This window comes from Saprolegnia diclina, assembly GCF_000281045.1.
Source record: "Saprolegnia diclina VS20 unplaced genomic scaffold supercont1.5, whole genome shotgun sequence".
Taxonomy (NCBI): domain Eukaryota; phylum Oomycota; class Saprolegniomycetes; order Saprolegniales; family Saprolegniaceae; genus Saprolegnia; species Saprolegnia diclina.
In genome coordinates, this window is record NW_008246072.1 from 566,328 (window position 1) to 587,724 (window position 21,397).

Sequence of the window (21,397 nt, forward strand, 5' to 3'; positions counted from 1 at the left end):
ATATCTCGTTTCTCGCACAATCCCGAGCGACGACCAAGCGCCCACCGCTTGACGCACTGGCCTTGCCTCACAAGCGCATTTGGAAGTCGACATTCTTCATCTCTTTCATTACAAGTTAACAACTCATTTCAACAACAACAACAACAACAACGAGCGACGTAGAGTGGGAGTTGACTTGAATATGGCGGCGCGGAAGAAACGCGGGACACTTGTCCACGAAACTAGCGAAATCGTAGTACGTAGTAGTCCGAACTACACCTGCGTGACTTCGCCACACACGCGCATAGCACGCAGTCGATCGACTTGTAGACTAAGAGAGCTATTCCGTTGCTTTCGACGAGGCACAACACCAAGCAATATAGATCGGATATTGTATCGCGATTAGAATGCACTTGAAAGCGGACTTGAATTTTCGAGAGTTGCCCGCCGTTGGCTCGTTGTACACGGTGCCAGCTCCATTTCCCCCCGCAAAGTGGCCCGGGCCTAGAGAGGGCAGAGTCTTTGATTTAACCAGTGCTCAAAACATTTATGAGATCCGCTCCAAAGTTTCTTCTCGATGTTTGCAAGTTCGACGAGCGAGATGAAATCGTCAAAACGACGGATGGTTTCGATATTTCTCTGGAAATAATGCTCGATGATGCGGACTAGAACGAGCCCAGCATCACGGAATGGTAAGCCATCTTCCACGGAGCAATTGATCAGGACCCGACAAGTTGCTCGGACATAGGAACGCGACCAGAACGAAAAGAATAGCTCTGCGGCGCAGTTGAACCTTCCTCGCCGTTTCTAGCATCTGTGCCAAGCACATGCAGTCTTTGCCGTATGGAGTCTTCCCACCAGAAGAGACGGGAACCATATCAATGGAACGTGGCCGACGTCGCTCCGCCCTGCACATCCTCTTAGCTCGGCAAGCACATCTCTCACCTGGTCAACTTGAGCTTCATGAACAACCAATCACAAATGCGAAACCGTCCTCGCAGCCAATCAGCGCGCGAAACGGCCGCCACAAGTCAACCTGCGCTCATGAACGCTGTTGTCGGATCGCCGGACCTCTGGAGCATCCTCGCCGCCTACCAAGACGGCGTCTACGAAGACGCTCGCCCTTTCATCGCCATCGAGGCCCCTCTCTTGGCCCTTGATATTGCGTCGGGCCTCGAGAAGCTCGTGCCCGTGCTTGAGCACTGGTATGCAACGGTCTCGACTGACATTGCGCGTCGCCGATGGCCGTACTTTGATGTGCGCTTGCCGTGGCTCTCGTCGTACGCTGCGTACTACGCGGCCAAGCTCGGCAAAGTCGACCGCCTCGCCGCCCTCCCAGCGCTGCGCTCGGTCGAGTCGCCCGAGGTCGTCGTCGAGCTCGCAATCGAGCACCACCAGCTGCACGTTTTAGAGTTTCTCCATGCAACATTTGGCGCGTCAGCGCCATGGTTCACCAAGGACACGCTCACGGTCGCAGCCGCTGCGGGCAGCTTGCCGGTCGTCCGATATGTGTACAATAATGTCGCTTGCGGCGGTACGTACGACGCATTCGACCTCGCGGCATCGTTTGGTCACTGGAATGTGGTTCTCTACCTGCACTTGCACACGCAGCTCGGAGCGACGACAGCCGCCATGGACGAAGCGGCAGCTCATGGACATTTGCATATCGTGCGATTCCTCCTAGAGAACCGCAGTGAGGGCTGCACGATGGGCGCGATGGACGGCGCTGCGGCCAACGGGCACTTGGACGTCGTGTCGTTCTTGCATCAGATGCGACGCGAAGGGTGCTCGACGCGTGCGCTGGACGGTGCAGTTGTGCACGGTCATGACGCGGTCGCGCGCTTCTTGATCAAGAACCGTAGTGAAGGGTGTGGACCCAAAGCCCTTGCTGCCGCCGCCCTTCGACGCGATTCCACGATGCTCAAAGCACTGCTGGCGCACCAGCAGCGCCGCGCCAAGGCCAGTCAGAACCGCTTCAAGATGACGACGCACTTGATGCGCTGGCTCATCCCCGATTTCTTCCACAAGCGCACGGTCGCCCCGCCTTCATGACATCAGACTGAATCATACCTTCGAATCCCAAGGTACTTGCAGCCACGAGCTATTGTTAAATGCCACATCTACATAGTACCGCTTGCATCCCATTAGCTTTCTACTCCAAATCGATCGTGCAAAAATTGATCTATCTCTCTTCATGATCGCTTTTCGTGACGTGGCATCCTCGCCGACCGACACTGCAAAATGATTATATATTGGTCAAAATGCGAGCAATATACACCAATCAGCGACCAACGAAGGCGCCAAACTACAATCACTGGTGCCCACCACGATGCTACCGCTCTGCCGTCGCGTGCTGGTCCGCGCTTGCTCGACGCTGCCACCGGCGCCCGAGGTCATTGCGCCCAAGAACTATGGCGACTTCAACACGCTCGCTGCGGTACGTCTCATCCCTCTTCTTATAGCTTATTGGTATGTAGGAGGTACGCGCGATCGCCAAGGCGCAGGCCAAGAAGCGCCTAGAGATGCCCGACACGCAGCTACTCAAGAGCCTCGAGCGCAACGACCTCATCCACGCCATTCGCAAGAAGCACGGCGGCTTCGTTGCGGTTGCCCAAAAGCTGAGTTTGCCTATTGTGACCAACACCACGAGCACCGAGGTCCATAAAAAGCTGGCGGTGCGTCAAAAGCGACGACGCGCGCGGCTCGTCGACCTCAAGAAACACAACGTATTTTAAGAAATCAGGGCCAACTAACCGCCTTTGTCTTCTTCAAGCAACCTGCGACGGGTCCCTGCGCTCTCGACGGTCTTGTGGCCGTTTGTTTGCACTGGCATAACGCTACCAACGCACATGACCTCGTCGACAAACTAGCGACGTACTAGTATACATGAACGGCCTATGCAAAAAATTGCCGTCAGTTTAGTATCTGCTATTTCGCAAGCCTACAACAAGGTGACCATCAACGCAAATGTCCGTTGTGTGATGCATTGTGCGACTCGTACGATGTCCCGATGACTCGATGAGGTACTCTTCCTCTACCGTAGTAGTGAGGTCCTCAATGTGCTCTTGAAGAGAGAAGAGGCGACTATGCTGTACAAAGAAATTGAAAAATCATTTCTTATTTCATGGCTCTGGCATTTACTACCACAACTCGTCCTCGTCCTCAAGGTACATGTCAAAGACGAGGCGCCACTCTTGTGCAGGGCAGGGCTGGTCGACAATAATGTCCCAGAGATGACAAATGGTCTCGTCGCCGCTCTTGACGTGAATGCACTTGGTAGGGTCTTTCATCGATCGAATGAGCGTCCCGTCGTAGTCCCATTCCTGATTGAGCCACGAATGGTGCATGAGTTCCCAGAGCAGACACACGTCGCCGTTGAACGTCGGTCCGTGCTCGCAGAGGTTGATGCCTTTGGTCGAATCGACCGCCGACCGGATGAAATGGCCGTCGAGAACCCACGCCTGCGCAGGGTTTCGCTTCGACTTGCTCGTTTGCCGAATAACGCACTTGTCGCCATCACGGCCGTCGTCATGGTCCAGCTGCAAGCACATGGACGGGTACTTGACCGACTGGAACCGGAACGCACGCCGCGGTCGCGGCTCGTCGTCAAAAATGTGGGTCGGCACACCGTTGTCATAGATGAGTGCTATTAATTCGTTTAACCGGATATGTCGAAAGTGCTACTATTGGCTTGGCGTACGGACCGGCTGCTTCGCCTCACATCATGGTTGTGTGGTGGGGGTGTGGGGGGGGGTGGTGCCAGCATTTCTGCGGACACCTACGTGGCGCAACCGCTGTATTACGGTTACGCCATAGTGGCACTACCTCACTTATTCAGTGGGCTACCACCCTTAGACGGTACACGAACTTTTCAGCGCATGCAACGCCACGCGTCGTTTGTCGGGGTACCCCCAATTAAGGTAAGGTACCCGGTCCTGCAATTCCCTTGTCAGTCCCTTTTCCCCGGTGGTTGTATCCGGTTTTAAGGGTCGGCACACCGTGTTGGCGACACTGTTCGATCGCATGGTACAGGGATCGAGCCTTGATCGCGATGTCGATGCCAATTTCTTGGAGGTCCTCGACGCAGCGGCAGTGGGCGAGCGCATGTCCATCAATCTCTTGGCGCAGGAAAAGCCACTTGTACGCGCTGCACTTGAGCGCCGAGAGCAGTTGGTACACTTGCAGAGCCGAGAGAGACGCCAAAGGAACTGTCGTCCCCGCATCGACGACTGCATACGCGACGGGTACCTTGGACGACATAGTGTTGGTGGGCAATGAAGAAGTGACGTCCATTTAAGTCGCCAGCGCTTCACGGACGCCAATGAATTGATATCAAGTTGATACTTTGAATCGATGAAAAGTGTCAAGTCCCGCCACGACCACAAACATTCATCAGTTCAAATCAAGACAGGCGGGTTGATCATGTTGCCGATAGTATCCCGCAAGCCAGTCGACCGCCGTCACCTCGCATCGCGTTGCGTTGGACTTGCCGTGATGCAGTATCGTCTCGTGTCCCTAATGCTTGCGAATTCAACGTCATCTCGCCATCGTCCGGACCATGAGCTAAGCAGAAGAATCGTCATGGCGGGATGTATAGGTCCGCTCGTGTGTGGTCATGCAGCTTTCCCAGTCCGCCCACGGCGGTATGTCATCGACGGCCGATGTGGTTGCATGCTCCGACGCTTCGTGTTGAGCCAGGCACAAGGACACGTAGGTACGGTGAAACAAGAACGTTCACGCAACAAGAGCAACCAAACCAAGGGCCAAATATCAAATCAAGCACGACTCACTGCACGGGGCACTGCTCGTCGTCGTCCTTCTCATCGGCCTCTGACTTGATGGGCTCGTTGAACGGCAGCGAGAGATTGCTTGCGATCGACTCGGTATCGTCGAGCTCCGAGGGCGGCGCGGCATTCTACACAAACCATGAGGCGTCGCAGTCACGTCACACAACGTACCGCGGGCGACTGGCACGGGCATGAAAAACTGTTGGCGACACCGGCAAAGTAGCAATGGTTGCAGACTAACGTCGCCATGAGCCACGACGTACGAGCTTAGGATGCAGCATCTACCATGGCAGTGCTGGCTGCGGTGGGACCCGCACCGCTTGCAAATTTCACAGTGTTTGCGCGGCTGCTTGCTGGACCAGACCTTGTTGGTGCACCACGAGTAGTGGAACGTCGCATCGCACGCCGTGCACGAGACGGGAAATGCATACGTGCCATCGGGCTTGAGTTCGGGCTGCAGCAGCGTCTCGTACACGTGGCACGTCTAGGCGGCGATATGAGGGACATAGCTCGGAAGACGACGGAACGTACGCGGTGGGTGCCGCAGCTGCAGTCAATCTCGACGGGGCCCATGAGAATGTCTTCCATGCTCCGGATCTTGCTCAAATTTTGCATGAGGCATTTGTCGTGGATCATCTTTTCGATTTGGATGCCTTTCTATCAATGTTTCAACACAGCATTGTAAACAGGACAGACACACATGGCGCGCGTACCTTGTGCATAGGCACGAACGGGTTGGAGCACTCTTGGCACTTGCAGTCGACACCACAGACCCGGCCGGCCTTGACGCAGGCGCAGCGGGCGTTCCGGCACTTGCCCGTGCACCGACAGCGTACGTCTTCGGGCGCCTTGGCCGTCGATGCCACCGACTTGGTGTCGTCAAAATCAACTGGCTTCTTGACCTCAGCCTTGATGTCGACGGCCTCAGCGGGTGGCTTCTTGGACGGTCGTCGCGCCACGACGGGACCCGCGGCTTCAAATTGCTCAAACTCGGGCGAGACGAGCATGCGGCGCTTGCCTGCGTCCAGAGAGTACGGGTGGGCAGGAGGGATCGACGGCGGTAGGACGTCGGGCATGGGTAGCGGCTGCTGCGACGGCGACTGCTGCTCTGCGCTCGTCTGTTGCTGGAAGCGGTTGAGCGGCCACATGGACATGGCCGTCGTCTTGAGCATCTTGGGTAGCGACGACGGGTCTTGCAAGGTCATTGACATCAAGGACGCTGCGGTCGCGGACGCCGCCGACGCCATGCTGTTGGGCAACGAGGTGGCCGGCGATGTGGCCGGCGGGATCATATCGGGGTGCAGCCGGCTCTGCGGGATCTCCTTCCACTGCGTCGGCGCCTCCTCGTCGATGGCTTCATTGAGCACTTTCCAGTCGATGCCGCCGCCACGGAACTCGGTCTCGCGCGGGCTCGGCATCGTGTCTACACCACCACAAGCGCATGAGCATGAGGCAGGACAAAGCGCGGCCTACATGGCGAGAAGAGGTGAAGCAGTGCATCTTGTTCGGACTGCGAGTGGGCCGAGAGCGTGCCCGAGCCAAGCGACTGCTGCAGCCAGGCGAGCGTCGACGGCGACATGGTCACGGACGGCGACGCCGAGTTGAGCTGCGGGTCGAGGATGAAGGACGAGAACGCGCTGTCGAGCTCATGCACTTGGTTGGGCCAGGACATGAGGTCGGCCTCATTCGTCTTCTCCTCGTCCGGGTCGAGGAAGTCGTCGAGGAGCGCGCTGTGCTGGTGCTCCGCCATCGTCGTCGCTTCTTCAAGCTTGTCGGACCGCCTTATCCGGAGTTGGGTTTTTGGATCCATGGCCTGCCTCGAATAAAAATACGCGCGCCACACTTTTGAATTGTATTGAATATTGAAATACAGAGAAAAAACACACCGAAGATGACGAAACACCAACATTCGCCGCCATAATTGTGGCGCGTGCCACGTTTAAAGCAAATCCTTCGACATTTAGCTGCGACCAGGTTCAACGAGATGCAAGCGTCGATGAGCCTCATCGACGCTTGTTGGAGCCTCATCATGAGGCTCCAACAATGGGACTAAACGCAAACCAAACTAGTCCCAACCATCATTAGCATCACCACATGCGATCGTGCAGTCTTTTGCCATCGAATTAGTCCACAATAAAAGTTCTTATTGCGTCAGTCCTCAGCTTCGTCGCATCCTTAGCGTAGGAAGACCACGAGCCATGTCGCCAGCACCACCAAGTGCAGTCGTCGCAGCACATCGTAGATGGATGGCGATCCATTGAGAAGACTCGGTGTGCACACAGGCAGCGCTTGCGTGCCGTCGCTCGTAAAAACATTCGATCGGAACGGTGACCCGGGAAATGGGAACCGGTAGTACTGCAACTCGCCGAGCTACACTGTATCGATGAGTCTCGGAGCAAAGAACGTTGACTGATGACATTGTTGGCGTAGGTGCTGATCTCGGGCTCGTAGCCATTGACGTACGCGGGATCGCCGCACCGCCAGAGGTCCTTGGCTTGCTAATGCAAGCGTCGTGTAAGCGACAGAAGATTCGATCGTGTTTGTACCATGCACGCTTTAAAGTAGTTTTCGCAGACGCTGCGGCACATGACGAGGCTCACGCCTGCGTCGTCGCAGCGGGGAAAGTTGAGCCAGCACATGTAGTTGCGAAATGCATCTTGGCAATCACGGTTCTCCTACAAGAGTATTCGTTCCGTGTACAATGCTAAGTTGAGGCATACCGTGAAGCGCGGGACGATCTCGCCCGTGTTGCCCCACTCGTCGCGCTCTATAACATACATTGTCCGGTCTGAACTATCGCAAGAAGCAACGCCGTACTTGCGTTGTTGAGGTCCACGTCTTGCTCGAAATACTCGCGCTGCTTGACGAGCTTTTGGTACATTTGCGAGAGAAAGAGGTCCTTGGACTTGACCGAGTGGTTGTACCAAATCGTCTGCGCCTCGGGGATGCACGCCGTGTACTGCAAAAGTGGCCCGCAAAACGGCATGTACTGGAGAAACACGCTCGGCGTTTGGCACTCGCCCGTGCTCGCGCCCATGATGCGACAGGCCAGGAGCCCGCGCAGGGCCCCGAGTACAAGTAGAAGAAGGCCGCGCATCCCTTCAAGATCTTATTGTCGAGCGCATCGGATTGGATGAAACGCATGGCATGGCAGTGTCCATATGGACGGTGATTGGCTGTTGGTGTAGCTGTTGGAGTGTGTCGTTGGCATTTTGACCAATCAATGATTGGTAAGCACTCACAGGGGTTGGGCGAGTACGAGTACGTGCCTGCTTCCGAACAAGCCAACGCGGAGGAGACCCACGCGTGACCGCATAGAAGAGGCGCGTGGCGGACGGACGATTTCTCGTGCAGAAACAAGCGCCTTGACAATGCGTTAGAAACGTATGTGATTGGCTGAAAATACGGTTCCCATCGACCCTGATTGGTGGGGACACATAAAACCCGCCGTGAGGGGCGAACGTTGCTCTCTCAACTGACTGCCGCCTCCATGCCGCAGCGCTATGATGCATGCACCGTCGCGCCGATGGAAGGAAAGCTCATGGACTTCCAACTCTCGCCTTGCTGCATCTCGACGCAAGATCATGTGATAAAGATAAGCTTAGATTTCAAAATATTAGAGATTGGAAACGGAGGGCTATACAGACATGCACCAAGTAGAGGAATTCGTGGGTTGGTCGCGTGGGGTGGAAGACGGTGGGCTTGCTTTTTACATGGTCGTCTCGACGTCGTACTGCGCGACGCGCGCCATGCACTGGTTGGAGATGATGGCTTTGAGCCGGTCGCGGATCGTGTCTTCGTTCAACACGGTCTCGTCCGAGCACAGCTGAAACAAGCGGTGCTCCATCTTGTACGCGAGCTTGGGGACTTTGTCGGTGATCGTCGTGACGTGGAGCGACGTGGACGAAGCGCTGTCATTGAGCAGCTTGGTGATGATCATGAGGTGGCGGCGGCGCACGGCGGACAAACCCGCTTTCAATGGACCACTCGCCACCATGTCTGCTCCACGACACCGCAAATCAAAAGTGCGGTGGCATTTCCAAAGTCGATTTAGCAAGCGCGTTTTCATATCTCATATCTTTGTCCTCAGCGTGTCTCTGTGGATCCAAAATGGCCGTTCCAAACTGTGGCCCCCATCCCAATTCACCATCGCATACTATTTTTCGAACGGCCGACCTGGCATCCGTACGTCGGAGCCTCCACACGCACCACGACTGCTATTTCGTTGCAAGTACTGTTCATGAATGAAGGTACAAGGAGCGGTCGACGAGCACGGCTCTTATTCCGTATGTCCAACTCGGTCTTTGAGTCAGTATTGTTCATTTGATGTCAACGCGCTTGCTTATTGATGGACGCCCACCTCGGCATAACCGCATCGGCTTGGTCGCAACTCGCTTCAACTGTATCTTGCGCGAGGGTGATGTGCTGGCTCAGACCCGATCCGCTGGCGCACGTTCTGGTTCCTCGAAGGTTTCGAGTGGCACATGTGACGCCAGCGTACTCTGCTCGTCCCGCATTTCTCTCGGAAGCCTCCGCCGACACCGTTTCTCTGGCGCTGCAACCCAAAGTCCTTGTATCGGACGCGCGCCATCCACATCGTACGAATGGGATCGAGCAAGCCTAGCGCAATGGCCACGCTACAAAAACACGACCGATCCCAACCCTACCCCTTTCATTTGAAATGCAATCCGAGAAAAGGACCAATCAGCGCCCGCAAATGCTGGGATCCATGATCATGCAGTACCCTGCAGCTGCGCTGGCTGCTACTTCCGCAGTTGCGTACTCCGATACGATTACGAGGAGCGCGAGAAGGCGACCACGCGTGTCTGCAAGCGGAAGAAGCTGGCTGCGTGGTTATGCCTCATGGATACACGGCGTAGCGGTCGGGTTCCGACACGAGCGTGAGTGCCTGGTCGCACCAGACCGACGCACGGGCGTCACGCGCCACGTGGCATCACGAGGTTGTTGCACGCCGTACATTACGTATACGACTAGGAAAATGGCGTAAACTCCAGGTTGCGCATCGTCTGGAGCATTGCTTTGGCTTCGTCCCGCTCCTAAGTCATTGTATCGCGTTAAGTTCGTGGCACAGAAGGTCGACTACCGGTCCTTGGCGGTCGAGCAGTCGATTGCACCACTCGGTGGCCGTCGTGTAAAGTCGCTTCTCTTTAAAGTACTGCGCGAGAAAGAGAACGGCGCTGGCGGCTTCGGGCGAGTCGACTACGGTGAGGCCGCGGTCGCGCCAATACCTACCAGCACGCAATGAGAATACGCGGACTTGTCATGCGTCGCACAGCTGATAAAACTCGGCGGCTTTTTCCGTGTTGTTTTCTTTTTGAAAGAGTCGGCCGAGGCGGTAGACGGCAATGCACTCGGCGTCCTTGTTGCCGATCGCTCTATCCCGCCCGTTGTGATTAGGATACTTGGATATTTAGTGGATAGAACGTTGTGTACCGTTGATAACACATTTTTGCGTGCCCAGGCTGCGGCGTCGGGAGCTTCTCGTAGCAGCCACCCAGCGCACACCACATGCGCGCATCGTACGGGCGGATCGCCGCGGCCTTCTGGTAGTAGTACACGCTGTAGTGGATCAGCTCGAGGATCTCGTACGCTTGGCCGAGGCCATACCTATCGCGATACATCCATCTCGAAACTGCAAGAACGGCTCTTACCACGCACGGTAATCCTTGGCGTTGATATCGATCGCGCGGCGATAGACTTCAATGGCGGCAGCAGTGTTGCGCAGCTCAATGTACTCGTGTCTACGCGTTGTTGGTTTTGAGAAAAAAAAGCAAAAAAAAACCCAAAAAAGCAAAAAGCAATAAAAGTAAAAAAATCGGACCCGATGAGCGTCCAGGCCGAGAGGCACTGCGGGTCCAGCGTCAGCGCGCGCGTGAAATACAGTATCGCGCGTTCGTGCTGGCCTACACGGTAGGAGATAGAGATCTACACCCGGAGGACTATATCTAATACCTTTGAGCGAGTAATAGTTGCCAATGACGCAGCAGGTCTCGGGACGGTACTTGTCGACGTGCTGGAGGTGCTGGGCCAACGAACTCAACCCCGACTTGTCTTCCTACGTACATGGAGTGCACTCGGTAATGGTAGTGTTGTGTAGGCAGTGTACCTTGACGTACAGGACGTTCGAGTATAGATCCATTTGGTCGACGCGGTAGGGGTCGGCTTTGGTCAGTGCCAAGAACGACTCGTGGGCCTGGTCGAAATCTAGTTGCCGATTCAGTTTCACTCGACTAGAAACACGACAACGAGACCTTGCAAATGGTACTGGGCAGCGGCCGTTTGGGCGAGGAGGTACTGGCACGTTGGAAATTGCTTGCGCAGTGGCAATAAAACCTACATAAGTCCATTCATAAATCCAACCGCAAGATAGAATCGACTGCCTACCTCCAAGGCCTGGGACCCATGGTTTTGTTCTAATAGCACATGCACTTGGAAGAGGTCAACCATCCATGGGCACGTTGCAGAGAGCTCGTTGACGTCCTGCCGACGTCCGAGTGAGTGCAATGAAAGAGGCGGCGTCGCACGTACAAAGGGCGACGCAGTGTCGAGCTGCACCGCTTGCGCAAGCTCGAGCCAAGCCGACCAGTTCCATGGAAACCATTGCAGCGACCGCCAAAGCAGCCGCTGGACATGGTCGCTTCTACGAGATCACGTCGATTTGCATACCGCACACGCCGTTCGTACGTAGCACCCGGTGCCAAGCCGGCGATCTGTTTGACCACAATCGCGTAGAGGTACAAGCCAAATGCGTCGAGCTGGCCGTTTTCGTCGGCTGTCGAGAGGTCCTCTTGAAGCTGTCGAAGGTACGGGTTGACTGGCTTGGGCGGGCTCGGCGCCGTGAGCTTGGTCGTCTCGGCGACGACTTTCATCTCGGTGCTCATGGCTTCTTTGCGCCGCTCACCGGCCTAGCGCCATCAGCATCGCATCGTCAACGTGTGATGCCAAGGCGGTAACGTACCAAGTAGCGAGCATACTGCAAGAGGAAGAATTCGACGGACGACAACGCACCGCGCTTCGCTTCGAGGATATGCGCTGCGCGGGCGTACTCGGACACGTCAAAGTACGAGCGCGCGAGCTCGAGGACGCCATCGGTGCTGCGGATGGCCTACGACTGGACGCATCAACGACAGGCGGCGAGGTCAAAGCGCACCTCGCGCGCCGGCGGCGACGCATGGACGCGCTCGTGCAGCACGCTCGGAAGACCAGCGTAGAGCTCGCAGGCAAAGGTTGCAGCATGCTTGAGGCCACGCGCCGAGAGCGCATCGCGGGCCGCGGCCAGCGCCGATGCCAGACCACCGTTGTCCATCCCAGCGGCAAATCTTTAATTAACCGGACATCCGGATATAGAGACACATCACGTTTTAAACGCTGTATGAAAACACTGCCTTCGCCATTACATCGCAGGTCAGGCTTGGGATGGCCAGCTCGCCGACCAGTGTGAGTCCATCTAGCCAATGACTACGTAATACGGCATCGCTCCACGCGGCGTCGAGGCTCCACCGCCATTATGCACTGTTCGTCCAACGACGGTCGGTCATTTCGACCTCAAAGAGGGCCGACAAGTGGATGAGACCAACACCGCGCTCAACCGAATGCCGGGACACACCTAAATGCAGCTTGCCCCACGCGGCTGCCCCATGCGCCATCTTCTCTTGCTTCTCCATGCCGCGCCTCAAATCCATTCCAAGCACGAGCTTCTCTCAACGTTGCCTGCCAACGACGCGCCTCGGGCACTTGCATGGTATCGTGGGCCGCAGTCGCTAAGGGCGATTCGCTTTTGCTGGCTGCGATGCCCGTGGCCTCTTGTCGCCCTCACGCTCAACATGGCGGCATGCCGAGCAACCGAAGCGGCGTCGCGTGCATTTTTCGCGCATCGAGAGGGGCAGGCACGTTGCCGCGACGGGGTGACGCCGGTGGTGCATCGTGCGCGTTGGACGACTCGCTGCTCGCGGGCCTTTGTGATGGTATATTTCTATCGTAAGACGATATTGCCTGATGCGACCATGGCCAGCAGCAAGAGAAGTCTAGCCAGCCGTTGGCATGGCAGAATCACAAATTTCACGTTGAAATTCTGGCAAAGTGGGCCCATTTACAAAACAGTCATATTTCCTGATCGTCCCGATAAACTTGTGGGCTAGCACAAGCAGTTGGGTACTACATTGTACACTATTTTTGGTGTGTTTGGGGCTTGAGCGACGACAGACTATGCCCTGTACATACCATTACATCGACGCATACAGCGTCTATCCAAGTGCGTTGCATCACGTCAGTGGCCACATATCATTTCGCACCAGATGATGCCAGACAAGAATACCATCTCATGCGGTGATGTAACTTCGTGCACCAACGTATGTGTACGCGATAGAACGAGATATACTATTGAAGCCTCCTGGCGCCACTTCTGGTTGCTGGAGAGTCGACGCACTGGCCCACAAGTCTCGTAGCATGGGAATATAATCGCATCTCCACTGGATTCTGTGACCCAGCCAATGTGTCAACCACCAGCTCGCAGCTTGCAAAGGTACGCTGACCAGCGTTGCCTCAAAAACATCACACTGGATTTGAGCCGTCGTCCACTGTATCTTCCAGAGTTTCATTTTTCAACGCCCTATCAACGCAACCTCAAGCACAGCAAACTCAGTCGACATGGTCCATCCACAACCAGTGTGCAAACAAGTCGAAGGTCGCACGTTGAGTGCAGCGTAGCGGATCTGTACCGGCAAGCACCACAGTTCCCACCGAAGCATTACGCGCGCGTTCTCTTCTTCTCTGCCCCCAAAAGCTGTCTCAATGACTGTATTCGATGTCATTCGCCTCGTGCGTCACTTGCCGCGCCTCGAGTTGCACGACGCGTTTGTATACACCACGCCACTCCATAGCACTGGATCACCAAGAAAAACTGGTTGTTCTTGGATAGCCGATCGCAAGCGCCGTATTAGTATGGATGCAACCTATCAGCCATCTAGCATCGAGCAGCTCTCCCCATTCGCATGTGTAGCGAAGGCGCGGGATCTCACCAGGTATTACAACTCCACCCCAAGCACTGGCCCTACAACGTCGTTTCGATGTCATGCCCTCTCTTAATGGGTTCATGGGTTCATGGACGCTGAAAGTCGCCGCCGGTTCGAGCCTCGTCCCAACACCCTTTTACCCTCCTGCATAGTCAGTGAGCTGGCATGACCGCGTGTCAAAGCGATTGCGCGCGTCGACCCTGTCAACGTTTCCGGATGCCCGTTTTATCCGAACAGCCAACATCCGGTTACGCGTTCGAAGCTCACAGATCCGAAAAAGCACGCATCTTGAAGCATGGTGCCAACCAGCCCGATCCTGCGCGCGCTCTGGATGCCCGAGGTCCTCCGCAGCATCGTCGCCTTCCAGGACGGTACGCCCGAGGAGTTCGTGCCCTTCGTCGTCGCCTACGACAACACCTCGCTCTGCCTCCGCTACGACGACCGCCCGGCCTTTTTGCTCCTGCTCGCCACGTCCGGCGTCCGCGGCTTGCGCTGGGTCCACCGCCACCGCGCCGACTACATGTCGATCGAAGTGCCCGAGTACGTTGCCGCCTCGGGCAACATCGACGCGCTGCGCTACGTGCACGACGAGGCGGCGATGCCATTGACCGACCTCGTGCTGGCCGCGGCCGCCGAGCAAGGCCACTTGGCCATGCTGCGCGCAATCCTCGACCTGTGCCCCGATTTGGACTGTACGAAGGCGCTCAACCTCGCGGCCGAGAATGGCCACGGCCATATCGTCGCGTACCTCGTTGAGACACTTGGCGTCGATGGCTCGGCGTACGCTTTGGAGCGCGCGGCCCGCCATGGGTACATTGCGATCGTGCGCATGCTCGTGTCGGCCAAAGGCATCCGACCGCGCGACTGCAAGACCGCCATGGAGTACGCGTGGCGCTTCCAGCACACACATGTCATGGACCTGCTGCACGAGCGGGCGTTGGTCCCGTACCCGCCGCCGCCAAGCCGAACCGACGTCGCGCTTCCGATCGCTGCGGTCGCGGCCATGACTGTCCTCGCATGGCTCTTTGCGTAGAGCAACGACGACTAGTATATATTTACGCCACCCCAATAATCTAAATACGACGCAACCTCACGTCGCTTCATCTTGCAGATCTTTCATCTTGCAGGTCCCAGTAGCTGTCCCTGTTTGATCGACTCGGAATGTACAGTACTGTACCGTACGGCGAGGGTGCACGGTTGGCATCGACACAGAGAACGCAGGCCCTCGCACCGTATCGATTGCCGTAGTATCGAGGATCCGTCTGACCAAGAAAGCAAAGATTCCCGCCTGGCTCCTCAGCAACGACCCAACACGTGCTTGGTTTCAAATATTAGTGTCTCGATTAAAAGTTAGTTGTGGCGATGACTAAAAGCCCAAGAGGTTGTCGGGACTCGAGGTCGCCGTCGTCGCTGGCGCGTTGCCAGTAGGCGCAGCATCCGCACCGCCCAGCTGCTTCTTGATGGATGGCGTCGCAGCCAGCGCGGCGTTCGAGTTGGCGTACGTCCCCACGTTGAGCGATGCCCGCTGGGCTTCCTGCGTCTGCCGCTTGGAGCCTCGGAGACGGTCGGCGAGCGCACTGTTCTTGGGCGTCGACGAGCTTGTCGAAATGTTGCCGGACGACGTCGACGGCGCTGCATCACCAAAGATCGAGAGGTTAACGCCTGCCGAGGTCGGGGCCGGTGGTGCGCCGCTGCCGCCAAACGGATCAAACGCCCCGGCCGGCGCTTGCGCGCTCGAGGACGTCCCACTGGACGTGCGTGAGCTCGGTTTGTCGCCGCCGCCGAAACAGCTGAACATGTCGCCACCGCCATCGGCGCCGGTGGGTGTGCTCGGCGGCGCCTTCTTCTCGAGAAGGTTCTTGATGTTGTCGTACATGACGGGCTGCGCGGCCGGCGGGCCTTGCGGAGGCATGCCCATACCATTGGGCGCCATGTTCATGCCGCCGCCCATGCCGTTCATCATGCCCGGCATCGCGTGCATGCCGCCCATGTTCATACCACCCATGGGTGACATCGGAGTCATCCCTGGCATACCGCCCATGTGCATGGCAGACGAGCCGTTGCTGCTAAAGTTACCCGTTGGCATACCGCCCATGCTCATGTTCATGTTCATGCCAGGCATGCCGCCCATCGGTGGCATCGCGGCGTGCATACCAGGCATACCGCCCATGTTGATGGACGAGCCGCCGTTGCTGCCGCAGTTGGAGGCAGGCATGCCACCCATCATCGGGTTGCCGTTGTTCATACCGCGGCCGTTGCTGCCAAAGTTGGACGTGGGCATACCGCCCATGTTGGCCTGCGGTGGCGGCGCGCCGTACGGCGGGTAGCTCGGCGTCGTCGTGGGCTTGCTGCCCTTGCCGCCAAGAGGGTCGAGGCCCGCAAACACGTCCATGGTGCTTGTTCGCTTGTTGCTGGAAATTCGGAAATGCAACTGCGGAAGCCATGCGAGTGTCTAAAAATAGCACTTTATCCGGCGACGTATCTTGCGTATCCGGATTACTGGTCGCTTCAACCTTCAACGGCGCTCGCCATCATGGCCACCGTTTCCACGGAGAGATCCCATCTTGGTCCTGTCGCTGCAGCGAATGTGGCATCTGGTCGCAGGAGATTGGCAACCTAACGCATGGCTGGAAAAGATGCGCACGGAAGAGGCTCCAATGCGTTGTCAACCTTCCACGTATAAAGAATGCAACGCAAAATGGCGCTGGGAAATAGCTTATGGAGTCCATGGCTTGCTAAATGGCGCTTTTACATTATACATGATATTGCGATGAAACGTGCGTAACCCGGCTTACACCCCATTTACCAAGGCGCAACGGGAGTAGTGAAGGGTTGACGTGGCCATGACCGCCGTTCCAAGTTTCGAGGCTGCTTTCTCACGTTCAGTCGCTTGCTTTTGGCTATAGTACGTAAGGTCTACGTACCGGCAGTTGCTGCGGCTCGATCGCGTTGTGCGCGTCTGGAGCTGTTGCGCTGGCAGTGCAAGCCCGAGTTCGAGTTCTACCTGGCAGGCTGCAGGTTTTTAATCTGTTATCCGTAAATAATACCCTTTATCCGGTATTCGTAGTCGGAATTCCTACAGCTCGAAGGCATACAAAGACCAAGTGTATCTGCGGAAATCAATTTCACACCCCGGCCACCGCTCAATCCGATGGACTTGCTGGCCGCGTACGCAGCGTCGAGCGACGAGGAAGAGGTCGCGCGGCCGAGCGTGAGCATCAACTCGGCGCCCGACGTTCTCCTGCCGCTGGCCACGTCCATGGCGCTGGCGCCGAACGCCAAGACGCTGGCGCTCAACCAGCCCATTGGCACGTCCATGGCGCCGGTCCTCGGGCCCAAGAACCCGTACATGCGCCACAACCCATTGCAGGTCGGCGCCGGCAAAGAAATCGTGACGGGCGTCGTCGAGGCGACGGCCATGGAGGACTTCTGCTTTGACGAAGTCTACCACGCGCAGCAGTTCCGCCAAGCGACGACCGACCCGCTCTACAAGAAGGCGCCGAAGCGCAAGGTCGACCCGAACTTTGTCAAGGACGTGGGCTCCGAGGCCGACCATGGCGTCTGGGCGCCGCAAAAGAACAAGAGCACGTTCTGGGTCCCGTCCGACGTCGAGGCCGGCACCATCTCGGACGCGCAGAAGGCGCTCATCGCCGAGAACGAAGCCAAGCGGGCGAAGCGCGTCACGGACGACGACGACGAAGTCGACTTTGACCGGATGATCGAGCGCAAGGTTGCGCATCTGCTGCCGCCGCGCCTCCAGCCCGGCCAGAAGGCGGTCGAGCCCAAGTTCGTTCAGCGACTTCTCGATACAGCGATGGCTCATGGGACACGTTTAGGACCGCGTATCTGGACCGCGAAGAGTACGACTACCAAGGCCGCTCGTGGATCGAGCACCCGCGCGAGCTCAAGGCGGACGACGGCCAGCACGACGTCTTCCTTCCGAAGAAGGCGATCCACCAGTGGGAAGGGCACACGAAGGGCGTCCAAGCAATCGAACTCTTCCCCAAGTACGGGCATTTGCTGCTCAGTGGCAGTCTCGACTCGACGGTCCGGATTTGGGACGTCTACAACGAGCGCAAGTGCAAGCGCATCTACCAAGGCCACACGAACGCTGTGCGTGGCATCAACTTTGCGCCCGATGGCAAGACGTTCCTGACGTGCAGCTTTGATCGGTTCATTCGGCTCTGGGACACAGAGACAGGCCAGGTCCTCCAGACGTACACGAACCGCCGCGTCCCGTACTGCATCAAGGTACCATGCTCAGTCCTCCACATTGCATTTTCCTTATGTATCTTGGCGGTAGTTCCACCCGGTCGAGACCAACCAATTTGTCATTGGCGACTCGAACCACATGATTGTCCAGTTCGATACGCGCTCGGGCGGTGCGTCAGACAATGCCATTTGAAATCGGGAGGTGACCATGGCGAGTAGAGGTCGTCCAAGAGTACAATCACCACTTGCAGACGGTCAACGCCGTGACGTTCGTCGACGACAACCGGCGGTACCGACTACGGACAGCCTCTTGATGCTGACGATGGTATTAGGTTTGTGTCGACGTCGGACGACAAGAAGATTCTCATTTGGGAGTGGGGCATTCCGGTCCCGATCAAGTACATCTCGGAGCCCGGCATGCATTCGATGCCGGCCACGTCCTTGCATCCGAGTGGCAACTACTTTGCCGGCCAGTGCTTGAGCAACCAGATTGACGTGTACACGGCGCGCGACAAGTTTAAGCTCCAGCGCCGCAAGGTGTTTCGCGGCCACGCTTGTGCCGGGTATGCGTGCCAAGTCGGCTTCAGCCCCAACGGCCAGTACGTGGTCAGCGGCGACGGTGAAGGCCAGCTCGTCTTTTGGGACTGGAAGACCACGCGCATGTTCAAGAAGGTCCAAGCGCACTCGAAAGGCCCGACGATGGGCGTGGCGTGGCACCCGCTCGAAGCGTCCAAGGTCGTCACGTGCGGCTGGGACGGCCTCATCAAGTACTGGGACTAGACGGACCCTATGTGCTGGACGCCAGCGAGCTCGATCGATGCCAGTGAATATAACGACGATGAAAATGAAAACGATGAAAAGGACACGATTCGAGTCGTGGGCCGCCGAGTATGGGCTGCAACGACGCCATGATTACCGTCGACACCCGCGCATCACGATGGGACAACGACCTGCTGGACCGCCCCCAACTCATCTTACTAGACCTATCCAATCACCTATGCATTGGTGCCGTTTTGTATCAATGTGTCAAGTTGACAGCGTCGCGTGTCATGATGATTATAGACTCTCGAACCCGAATTGGTGTTTTTGTGCGTGCAAGGGACATGTTTGTCTTGGAGAAATCAAAGAATACAAAAATGATGGAGCTCACGTACAAGGTTGCTGGATAAATTACACACAAGCAGCAAGCAAGGAGCTAGATCTCTTCGACGCTCGGCGTCGACGACGTCGTCGTCATCGAGTCGACGGCCCCGAAAAAGTCCCAAAAGTCTTCGTCGAGCAGCTTGAGCGAGTCGCAGTCGTAGACCACACCGCCTACACACATTTCGTCTCTTAGCCCCATCCGGACCCATCGGATATTGGCTACCGTGCTGGCAGTAGACCGAGTTGTCGACGACGTAGTCGACGTGGTCGTTGTGTCGCACGGCCAAGTGGCCACAGCCAGGTCCGTGGCTTGGCTCTTGCCTACACGCAAAAGCAAATAAGCAAAGAAGCGTATGCACCCTCATCTCGTATGGGCGTACCCATGGGGCAGTGGCTCGTGCGGTCCGCGCGGCACGATCGCAAGCGACTTGACGCCGTCCATGCACACGAGCTGGTTGTTGACGATAAAGTCAAAGTGATTGCCGTGTTCGATGCTGAGGTGGCCGCAGCCGCGCGCGTGGGCGGCGTGGTCATGCGTCGGTGCGCACGCGTCCGCTTGCTTGGGCTGCAGCTGGCGCTTGGCCGCCTTGGCCGCGGTCTCGTGCACAAACTCGTGCTTGCGCAGATCGACCTTGCGCGCAAACCGGCGCGAGCAGCCCGGAAACGCGCATGCAAAGCGCTTCTCGCCACTACACACGGCATGAGCGACATGCTGCCGACGCCATATTTGTACGCTACCTGTGCGTGCGTTCGTGGGAGCGCAGGTCCGAGATGCGGGCAAACTGCTTGTCGCACAAGGCGCACGGGTACGGCTTCTCGCCCGTGTGCACGCGCATGTGGACCTGCATGTCGGCCTTGCGCGCAAACGTCTTGGGGCACAGCGCGCACTGGAACGGCTTGAGCCCGACGTGCTTGGTCATCTGGTGGCGCTTCAAGTTGCCCTTGAAGCGGAAGGTCTGGCTGCACACGTCGCAGACGTACTCTTCGTCCTTGGACGCCGTCGTCGGGCATTCGAGGAGGCTCGCATCACGCATCAACGTCGACAACATGATGGAGCTGATGGGGAATGGCAGCCTGCGGCCGTCGGAGTCGGCGATGCCGGCGCCAGGCCATTGGCTAAAAAGGCCGCCGTCGGAAAAGCTGACTTGAGACGCGCGATGTGCCATTAGGCAGCCTTTTTTCGCTCAAAATCGGTGGCCAGGTGGCCTTTCCATACAAAGTGCAAGTGATTTAAAAACAAAGTTGATTTTTATTATTCAAAGGCCGCCGGCGGGGCGACCTATCTAGATTGATACTATATCAATTGTGAGAGGTTCTGGGACGCGCCGATGATTGGGTGAACGCGCAGCACCTGCGACACCAAGCTACTTGACATCTCGTAGTGCCACGCAAATCGCTTCAACCTCGACGCTGCTATCAGCTCTTTGCGGGGCTTTCTGATATACTAGTACATACCAGTATATATGGATGGTGGTTGGCGGGCAACTGCAACCGACGAGGCGTGCCGACGAAAAGGCGGGTGGGTCGAGTTGCAAGGTCTATGAACCGGCACCGAAATGCGGCGCATGGCCATCCGCGCGTGTTGCGTGCTCCTGCACACCGCCCAGATCGATGGTGGATAGAGCCAGAGCGTACGTGATTTACTGTGGGTCTCTACGCTGCCGTGGCACCACGCGTCGTGTCAGCTGCTGCGGGTTTGATTGTGCGACCCTGGTTTGCGCTGTGCAAGGAGCTTTTCGAGGGCGAGCGGATATTGCCCAGGAAGCTGCTATCGGTGCCCGGAAGGTCGTTGGCGTGTGTAGCATTCTACTGTCCGAGTCATATCTCTCAAGTCGCTTGATGGAGCGGAGGGCATGTCTGTCGTAGTGGTGGGCTACAGGAGTGGTGGACGACTACGCTCCTTCCACAGTTGAAGAGCGTGTTGTCCAGCGTCCTGAACCTCCAAGACGGATTTTCTTTAATCGAACAACAGATAATTCTTCTCTTTTTCGACATCGACACAACCAACTTTTGATGCATTTTCAGATTCCTCTGGTATGAAGCACATTGCGGACCGCAAGTATACGACCGACTCGGACCTCGAGCGTGCGAATCTAACCGGCGGCACAATCGAGCAGGCCAAACCGATCTACATTGAAGACAAGTGGAGTCTCTCGGGGCTTTGGAACGACCGCGTCGCCCGGAAACGCGCCGTCTTGCTCGTCACGGGCCTCGCGCTGCTCTTTGTGGGCATGGCCCTCGGGT

General features: G+C 57.0%; 12 protein-coding genes across 14 annotated transcripts; 5 read left to right on the forward strand and 7 right to left on the reverse strand.

Annotated features, from left to right (window-relative positions):
* Positions 1–836: 836 nt before the first annotated feature.
* On the forward strand, positions 837–2,196 carry SDRG_02259 (hypothetical protein). Its single transcript, XM_008607835.1, has one exon. It carries the CDS (start codon positions 943–945, stop codon positions 2,029–2,031), a length of 1,089 nt encoding a protein of 362 aa, XP_008606057.1. The 5' UTR covers positions 837–942; the 3' UTR covers positions 2,032–2,196.
* A 68-nt stretch (positions 2,197–2,264) lies between these two features.
* SDRG_02260 (hypothetical protein) lies at positions 2,265–2,853 on the forward strand. Its single transcript, XM_008607836.1, has 2 exons — positions 2,265–2,416; positions 2,457–2,853. Exons 1-2 carry the CDS (start codon positions 2,309–2,311, stop codon positions 2,712–2,714), a joined length of 366 nt encoding a protein of 121 aa, XP_008606058.1. The 5' UTR covers positions 2,265–2,308; the 3' UTR covers positions 2,715–2,853.
* Positions 2,854–3,119: 266 nt separating this feature from the next.
* Positions 3,120–4,239, reverse strand: SDRG_02261 (hypothetical protein; the record flags this gene model as incomplete). Its single annotated transcript, XM_008607837.1, has 2 exons — positions 3,120–3,625; positions 3,978–4,239. The coding sequence occupies 2 exons, from the start codon at positions 4,237–4,239 to the stop codon at positions 3,120–3,122; spliced, it is 768 nt and encodes a 255-aa protein (XP_008606059.1).
* A 328-nt stretch (positions 4,240–4,567) lies between these two features.
* On the reverse strand, positions 4,568–6,606 carry SDRG_02262 (hypothetical protein). The gene is made up of 6 exons (XM_008607838.1): positions 6,240–6,606; positions 5,480–6,189; positions 5,298–5,423; positions 5,052–5,250; positions 4,938–5,002; positions 4,568–4,894 (listed from the first exon to the last, which is right to left on the reverse strand). The coding sequence occupies exons 1-6, from the start codon at positions 6,574–6,576 to the stop codon at positions 4,766–4,768; spliced, it is 1,566 nt and encodes a 521-aa protein (XP_008606060.1). The 5' UTR covers positions 6,577–6,606; the 3' UTR covers positions 4,568–4,765.
* Positions 6,607–6,864: 258 nt separating this feature from the next.
* Positions 6,865–8,044, reverse strand: SDRG_02263. Of its 2 annotated transcripts, XM_008607839.1 has the most exons (5): positions 7,584–7,950; positions 7,487–7,533; positions 7,313–7,441; positions 7,184–7,264; positions 6,865–7,136 (listed from the first exon to the last, which is right to left on the reverse strand). In XM_008607839.1, the coding sequence occupies exons 1-5, from the start codon at positions 7,861–7,863 to the stop codon at positions 6,942–6,944; spliced, it is 732 nt and encodes a 243-aa protein (XP_008606061.1). In that variant the 5' UTR covers positions 7,864–7,950; the 3' UTR covers positions 6,865–6,941. The 2 variants fall into 2 exon arrangements, with proteins under 2 accessions (XP_008606061.1, XP_008606062.1); XM_008607840.1 differs by having other exon boundaries at positions 7,184–7,441; positions 7,584–8,044.
* Positions 8,045–8,351: 307 nt separating this feature from the next.
* SDRG_02264 (hypothetical protein) lies at positions 8,352–8,826 on the reverse strand. The gene has a single exon (XM_008607841.1). It carries the CDS (start codon positions 8,761–8,763, stop codon positions 8,476–8,478), a length of 288 nt encoding a protein of 95 aa, XP_008606063.1. The 5' UTR covers positions 8,764–8,826; the 3' UTR covers positions 8,352–8,475.
* Positions 8,827–9,727: 901 nt separating this feature from the next.
* SDRG_02265 lies at positions 9,728–12,099 on the reverse strand. 2 transcript variants are annotated; one of them, XM_008607842.1, is made up of 14 exons: positions 11,938–12,099; positions 11,746–11,892; positions 11,472–11,692; positions 11,316–11,427; positions 11,172–11,267; positions 11,039–11,120; positions 10,894–10,991; positions 10,740–10,842; positions 10,609–10,690; positions 10,439–10,528; positions 10,221–10,394; positions 10,061–10,162; positions 9,871–10,015; positions 9,728–9,823 (listed from the first exon to the last, which is right to left on the reverse strand). In XM_008607842.1, the coding sequence occupies exons 1-14, from the start codon at positions 12,091–12,093 to the stop codon at positions 9,758–9,760; spliced, it is 1,674 nt and encodes a 557-aa protein (XP_008606064.1). In that variant the 5' UTR covers positions 12,094–12,099; the 3' UTR covers positions 9,728–9,757. The 2 variants fall into 2 exon arrangements, with proteins under 2 accessions (XP_008606064.1, XP_008606065.1); XM_008607843.1 differs by lacking the exon at positions 11,938–12,099 and having other exon boundaries at positions 11,746–11,932.
* A 1,979-nt stretch (positions 12,100–14,078) lies between these two features.
* Positions 14,079–14,910, forward strand: SDRG_02266 (hypothetical protein). Its single transcript, XM_008607844.1, has one exon. The coding sequence runs from the start codon at positions 14,094–14,096 to the stop codon at positions 14,829–14,831; it is 738 nt and encodes a 245-aa protein (XP_008606066.1). The 5' UTR covers positions 14,079–14,093; the 3' UTR covers positions 14,832–14,910.
* A 206-nt stretch (positions 14,911–15,116) lies between these two features.
* Positions 15,117–16,220, reverse strand: SDRG_02267 (hypothetical protein). Its single transcript, XM_008607845.1, has one exon. The coding sequence runs from the start codon at positions 16,188–16,190 to the stop codon at positions 15,165–15,167; it is 1,026 nt and encodes a 341-aa protein (XP_008606067.1). The 5' UTR covers positions 16,191–16,220; the 3' UTR covers positions 15,117–15,164.
* A 682-nt stretch (positions 16,221–16,902) lies between these two features.
* Positions 16,903–18,897, forward strand: SDRG_02268 (hypothetical protein). Its single transcript, XM_008607846.1, has 5 exons — positions 16,903–17,584; positions 17,635–18,049; positions 18,102–18,180; positions 18,230–18,299; positions 18,343–18,897. The coding sequence occupies exons 1-5, from the start codon at positions 16,950–16,952 to the stop codon at positions 18,788–18,790; spliced, it is 1,647 nt and encodes a 548-aa protein (XP_008606068.1). The 5' UTR covers positions 16,903–16,949; the 3' UTR covers positions 18,791–18,897.
* A 199-nt stretch (positions 18,898–19,096) lies between these two features.
* Positions 19,097–20,281, reverse strand: SDRG_02269 (hypothetical protein). Its single transcript, XM_008607847.1, has 4 exons — positions 19,892–20,281; positions 19,534–19,842; positions 19,377–19,474; positions 19,097–19,324 (listed from the first exon to the last, which is right to left on the reverse strand). Exons 1-4 carry the CDS (start codon positions 20,200–20,202, stop codon positions 19,206–19,208), a joined length of 837 nt encoding a protein of 278 aa, XP_008606069.1. The 5' UTR covers positions 20,203–20,281; the 3' UTR covers positions 19,097–19,205.
* Positions 20,282–21,189: 908 nt separating this feature from the next.
* SDRG_02270 (hypothetical protein) lies at positions 21,190–21,378 on the forward strand (the record flags this gene model as incomplete). The annotated part of the gene is made up of 1 exon (XM_008607848.1): positions 21,190–21,378. A coding segment is annotated over one exon (189 nt), but the record flags the coding sequence as incomplete, so codon positions are not given.
* Between the last annotated feature and the right edge of the window lie 19 nt (positions 21,379–21,397).

Excerpts from the sequence above, each read along its gene's own strand:
- SDRG_02267 (XM_008607845.1), bottom strand. The coding sequence starts at position 16,190 with ATGGACGTGTTTGCGGGCCTCGACCCTCTTGGCGGCAAGGGCAGCAAG.
- SDRG_02264 (XM_008607841.1), bottom strand. The coding sequence starts at position 8,763 with ATGGTGGCGAGTGGTCCATTGAAAGCGGGTTTGTCCGCCGTGCGCCGC.
- SDRG_02262 (XM_008607838.1), bottom strand. The coding sequence starts at position 6,576 with ATGGATCCAAAAACCCAACTCCGGATAAGGCGGTCCGACAAGCTTGAA. Across the intron at positions 5,251-5,297 it reads GCAGCTGCGGCACCCACCGC|ACGTGCCACGTGTACGAGAC; the intron begins GTACGTTCCGTC and ends ATCGCCGCCTAG. Across the intron at positions 4,895-4,937 it reads GCCCGTGCCAGTCGCCCGCG|AATGCCGCGCCGCCCTCGGA; the intron begins GTACGTTGTGTG and ends TGGTTTGTGTAG.
- SDRG_02268 (XM_008607846.1), top strand. The coding sequence starts at position 16,950 with ATGGACTTGCTGGCCGCGTACGCAGCGTCGAGCGACGAGGAAGAGGTC. Across the intron at positions 17,585-17,634 it reads CAGAAGGCGGTCGAGCCCAA|GACCGCGTATCTGGACCGCG; the intron begins GTTCGTTCAGCG and ends GGACACGTTTAG. Across the intron at positions 18,181-18,229 it reads GTTCGATACGCGCTCGGGCG|AGGTCGTCCAAGAGTACAAT; the intron begins GTGCGTCAGACA and ends CATGGCGAGTAG.
- SDRG_02263 (XM_008607839.1), bottom strand. The coding sequence starts at position 7,863 with ATGCGCGGCCTTCTTCTACTTGTACTCGGGGCCCTGCGCGGGCTCCTG. Across the intron at positions 7,442-7,486 it reads AGATCGTCCCGCGCTTCACG|GAGAACCGTGATTGCCAAGA; the intron begins GTATGCCTCAAC and ends ATACTCTTGTAG. Across the intron at positions 7,137-7,183 it reads TCAGCACCTACGCCAACAAT|CTCGGCGAGTTGCAGTACTA; the intron begins GTCATCAGTCAA and ends GATACAGTGTAG.
- SDRG_02266 (XM_008607844.1), top strand. The coding sequence starts at position 14,094 with ATGGTGCCAACCAGCCCGATCCTGCGCGCGCTCTGGATGCCCGAGGTC.
- SDRG_02269 (XM_008607847.1), bottom strand. The coding sequence starts at position 20,202 with ATGTTGTCGACGTTGATGCGTGATGCGAGCCTCCTCGAATGCCCGACG. Across the intron at positions 19,843-19,891 it reads TCCCACGAACGCACGCACAG|TGGCGAGAAGCGCTTTGCAT; the intron begins GTAGCGTACAAA and ends TGCCGTGTGTAG. Across the intron at positions 19,325-19,376 it reads CTCGGTCTACTGCCAGCACG|GCGGTGTGGTCTACGACTGC; the intron begins GTAGCCAATATC and ends AAATGTGTGTAG.
- SDRG_02260 (XM_008607836.1), top strand. The coding sequence starts at position 2,309 with ATGCTACCGCTCTGCCGTCGCGTGCTGGTCCGCGCTTGCTCGACGCTG. Across the intron at positions 2,417-2,456 it reads ACTTCAACACGCTCGCTGCG|GAGGTACGCGCGATCGCCAA; the intron begins GTACGTCTCATC and ends ATTGGTATGTAG.
- SDRG_02265 (XM_008607842.1), bottom strand. The coding sequence starts at position 12,093 with ATGGACAACGGTGGTCTGGCATCGGCGCTGGCCGCGGCCCGCGATGCG. Across the intron at positions 10,016-10,060 it reads GCCGCCGAGTTTTATCAGCT|GTATTGGCGCGACCGCGGCC; the intron begins GTGCGACGCATG and ends GCGTGCTGGTAG. Across the intron at positions 9,824-9,870 it reads TGCTCGACCGCCAAGGACCG|GAGCGGGACGAAGCCAAAGC; the intron begins GTAGTCGACCTT and ends ACAATGACTTAG.
- SDRG_02259 (XM_008607835.1), top strand. The coding sequence starts at position 943 with ATGAACAACCAATCACAAATGCGAAACCGTCCTCGCAGCCAATCAGCG.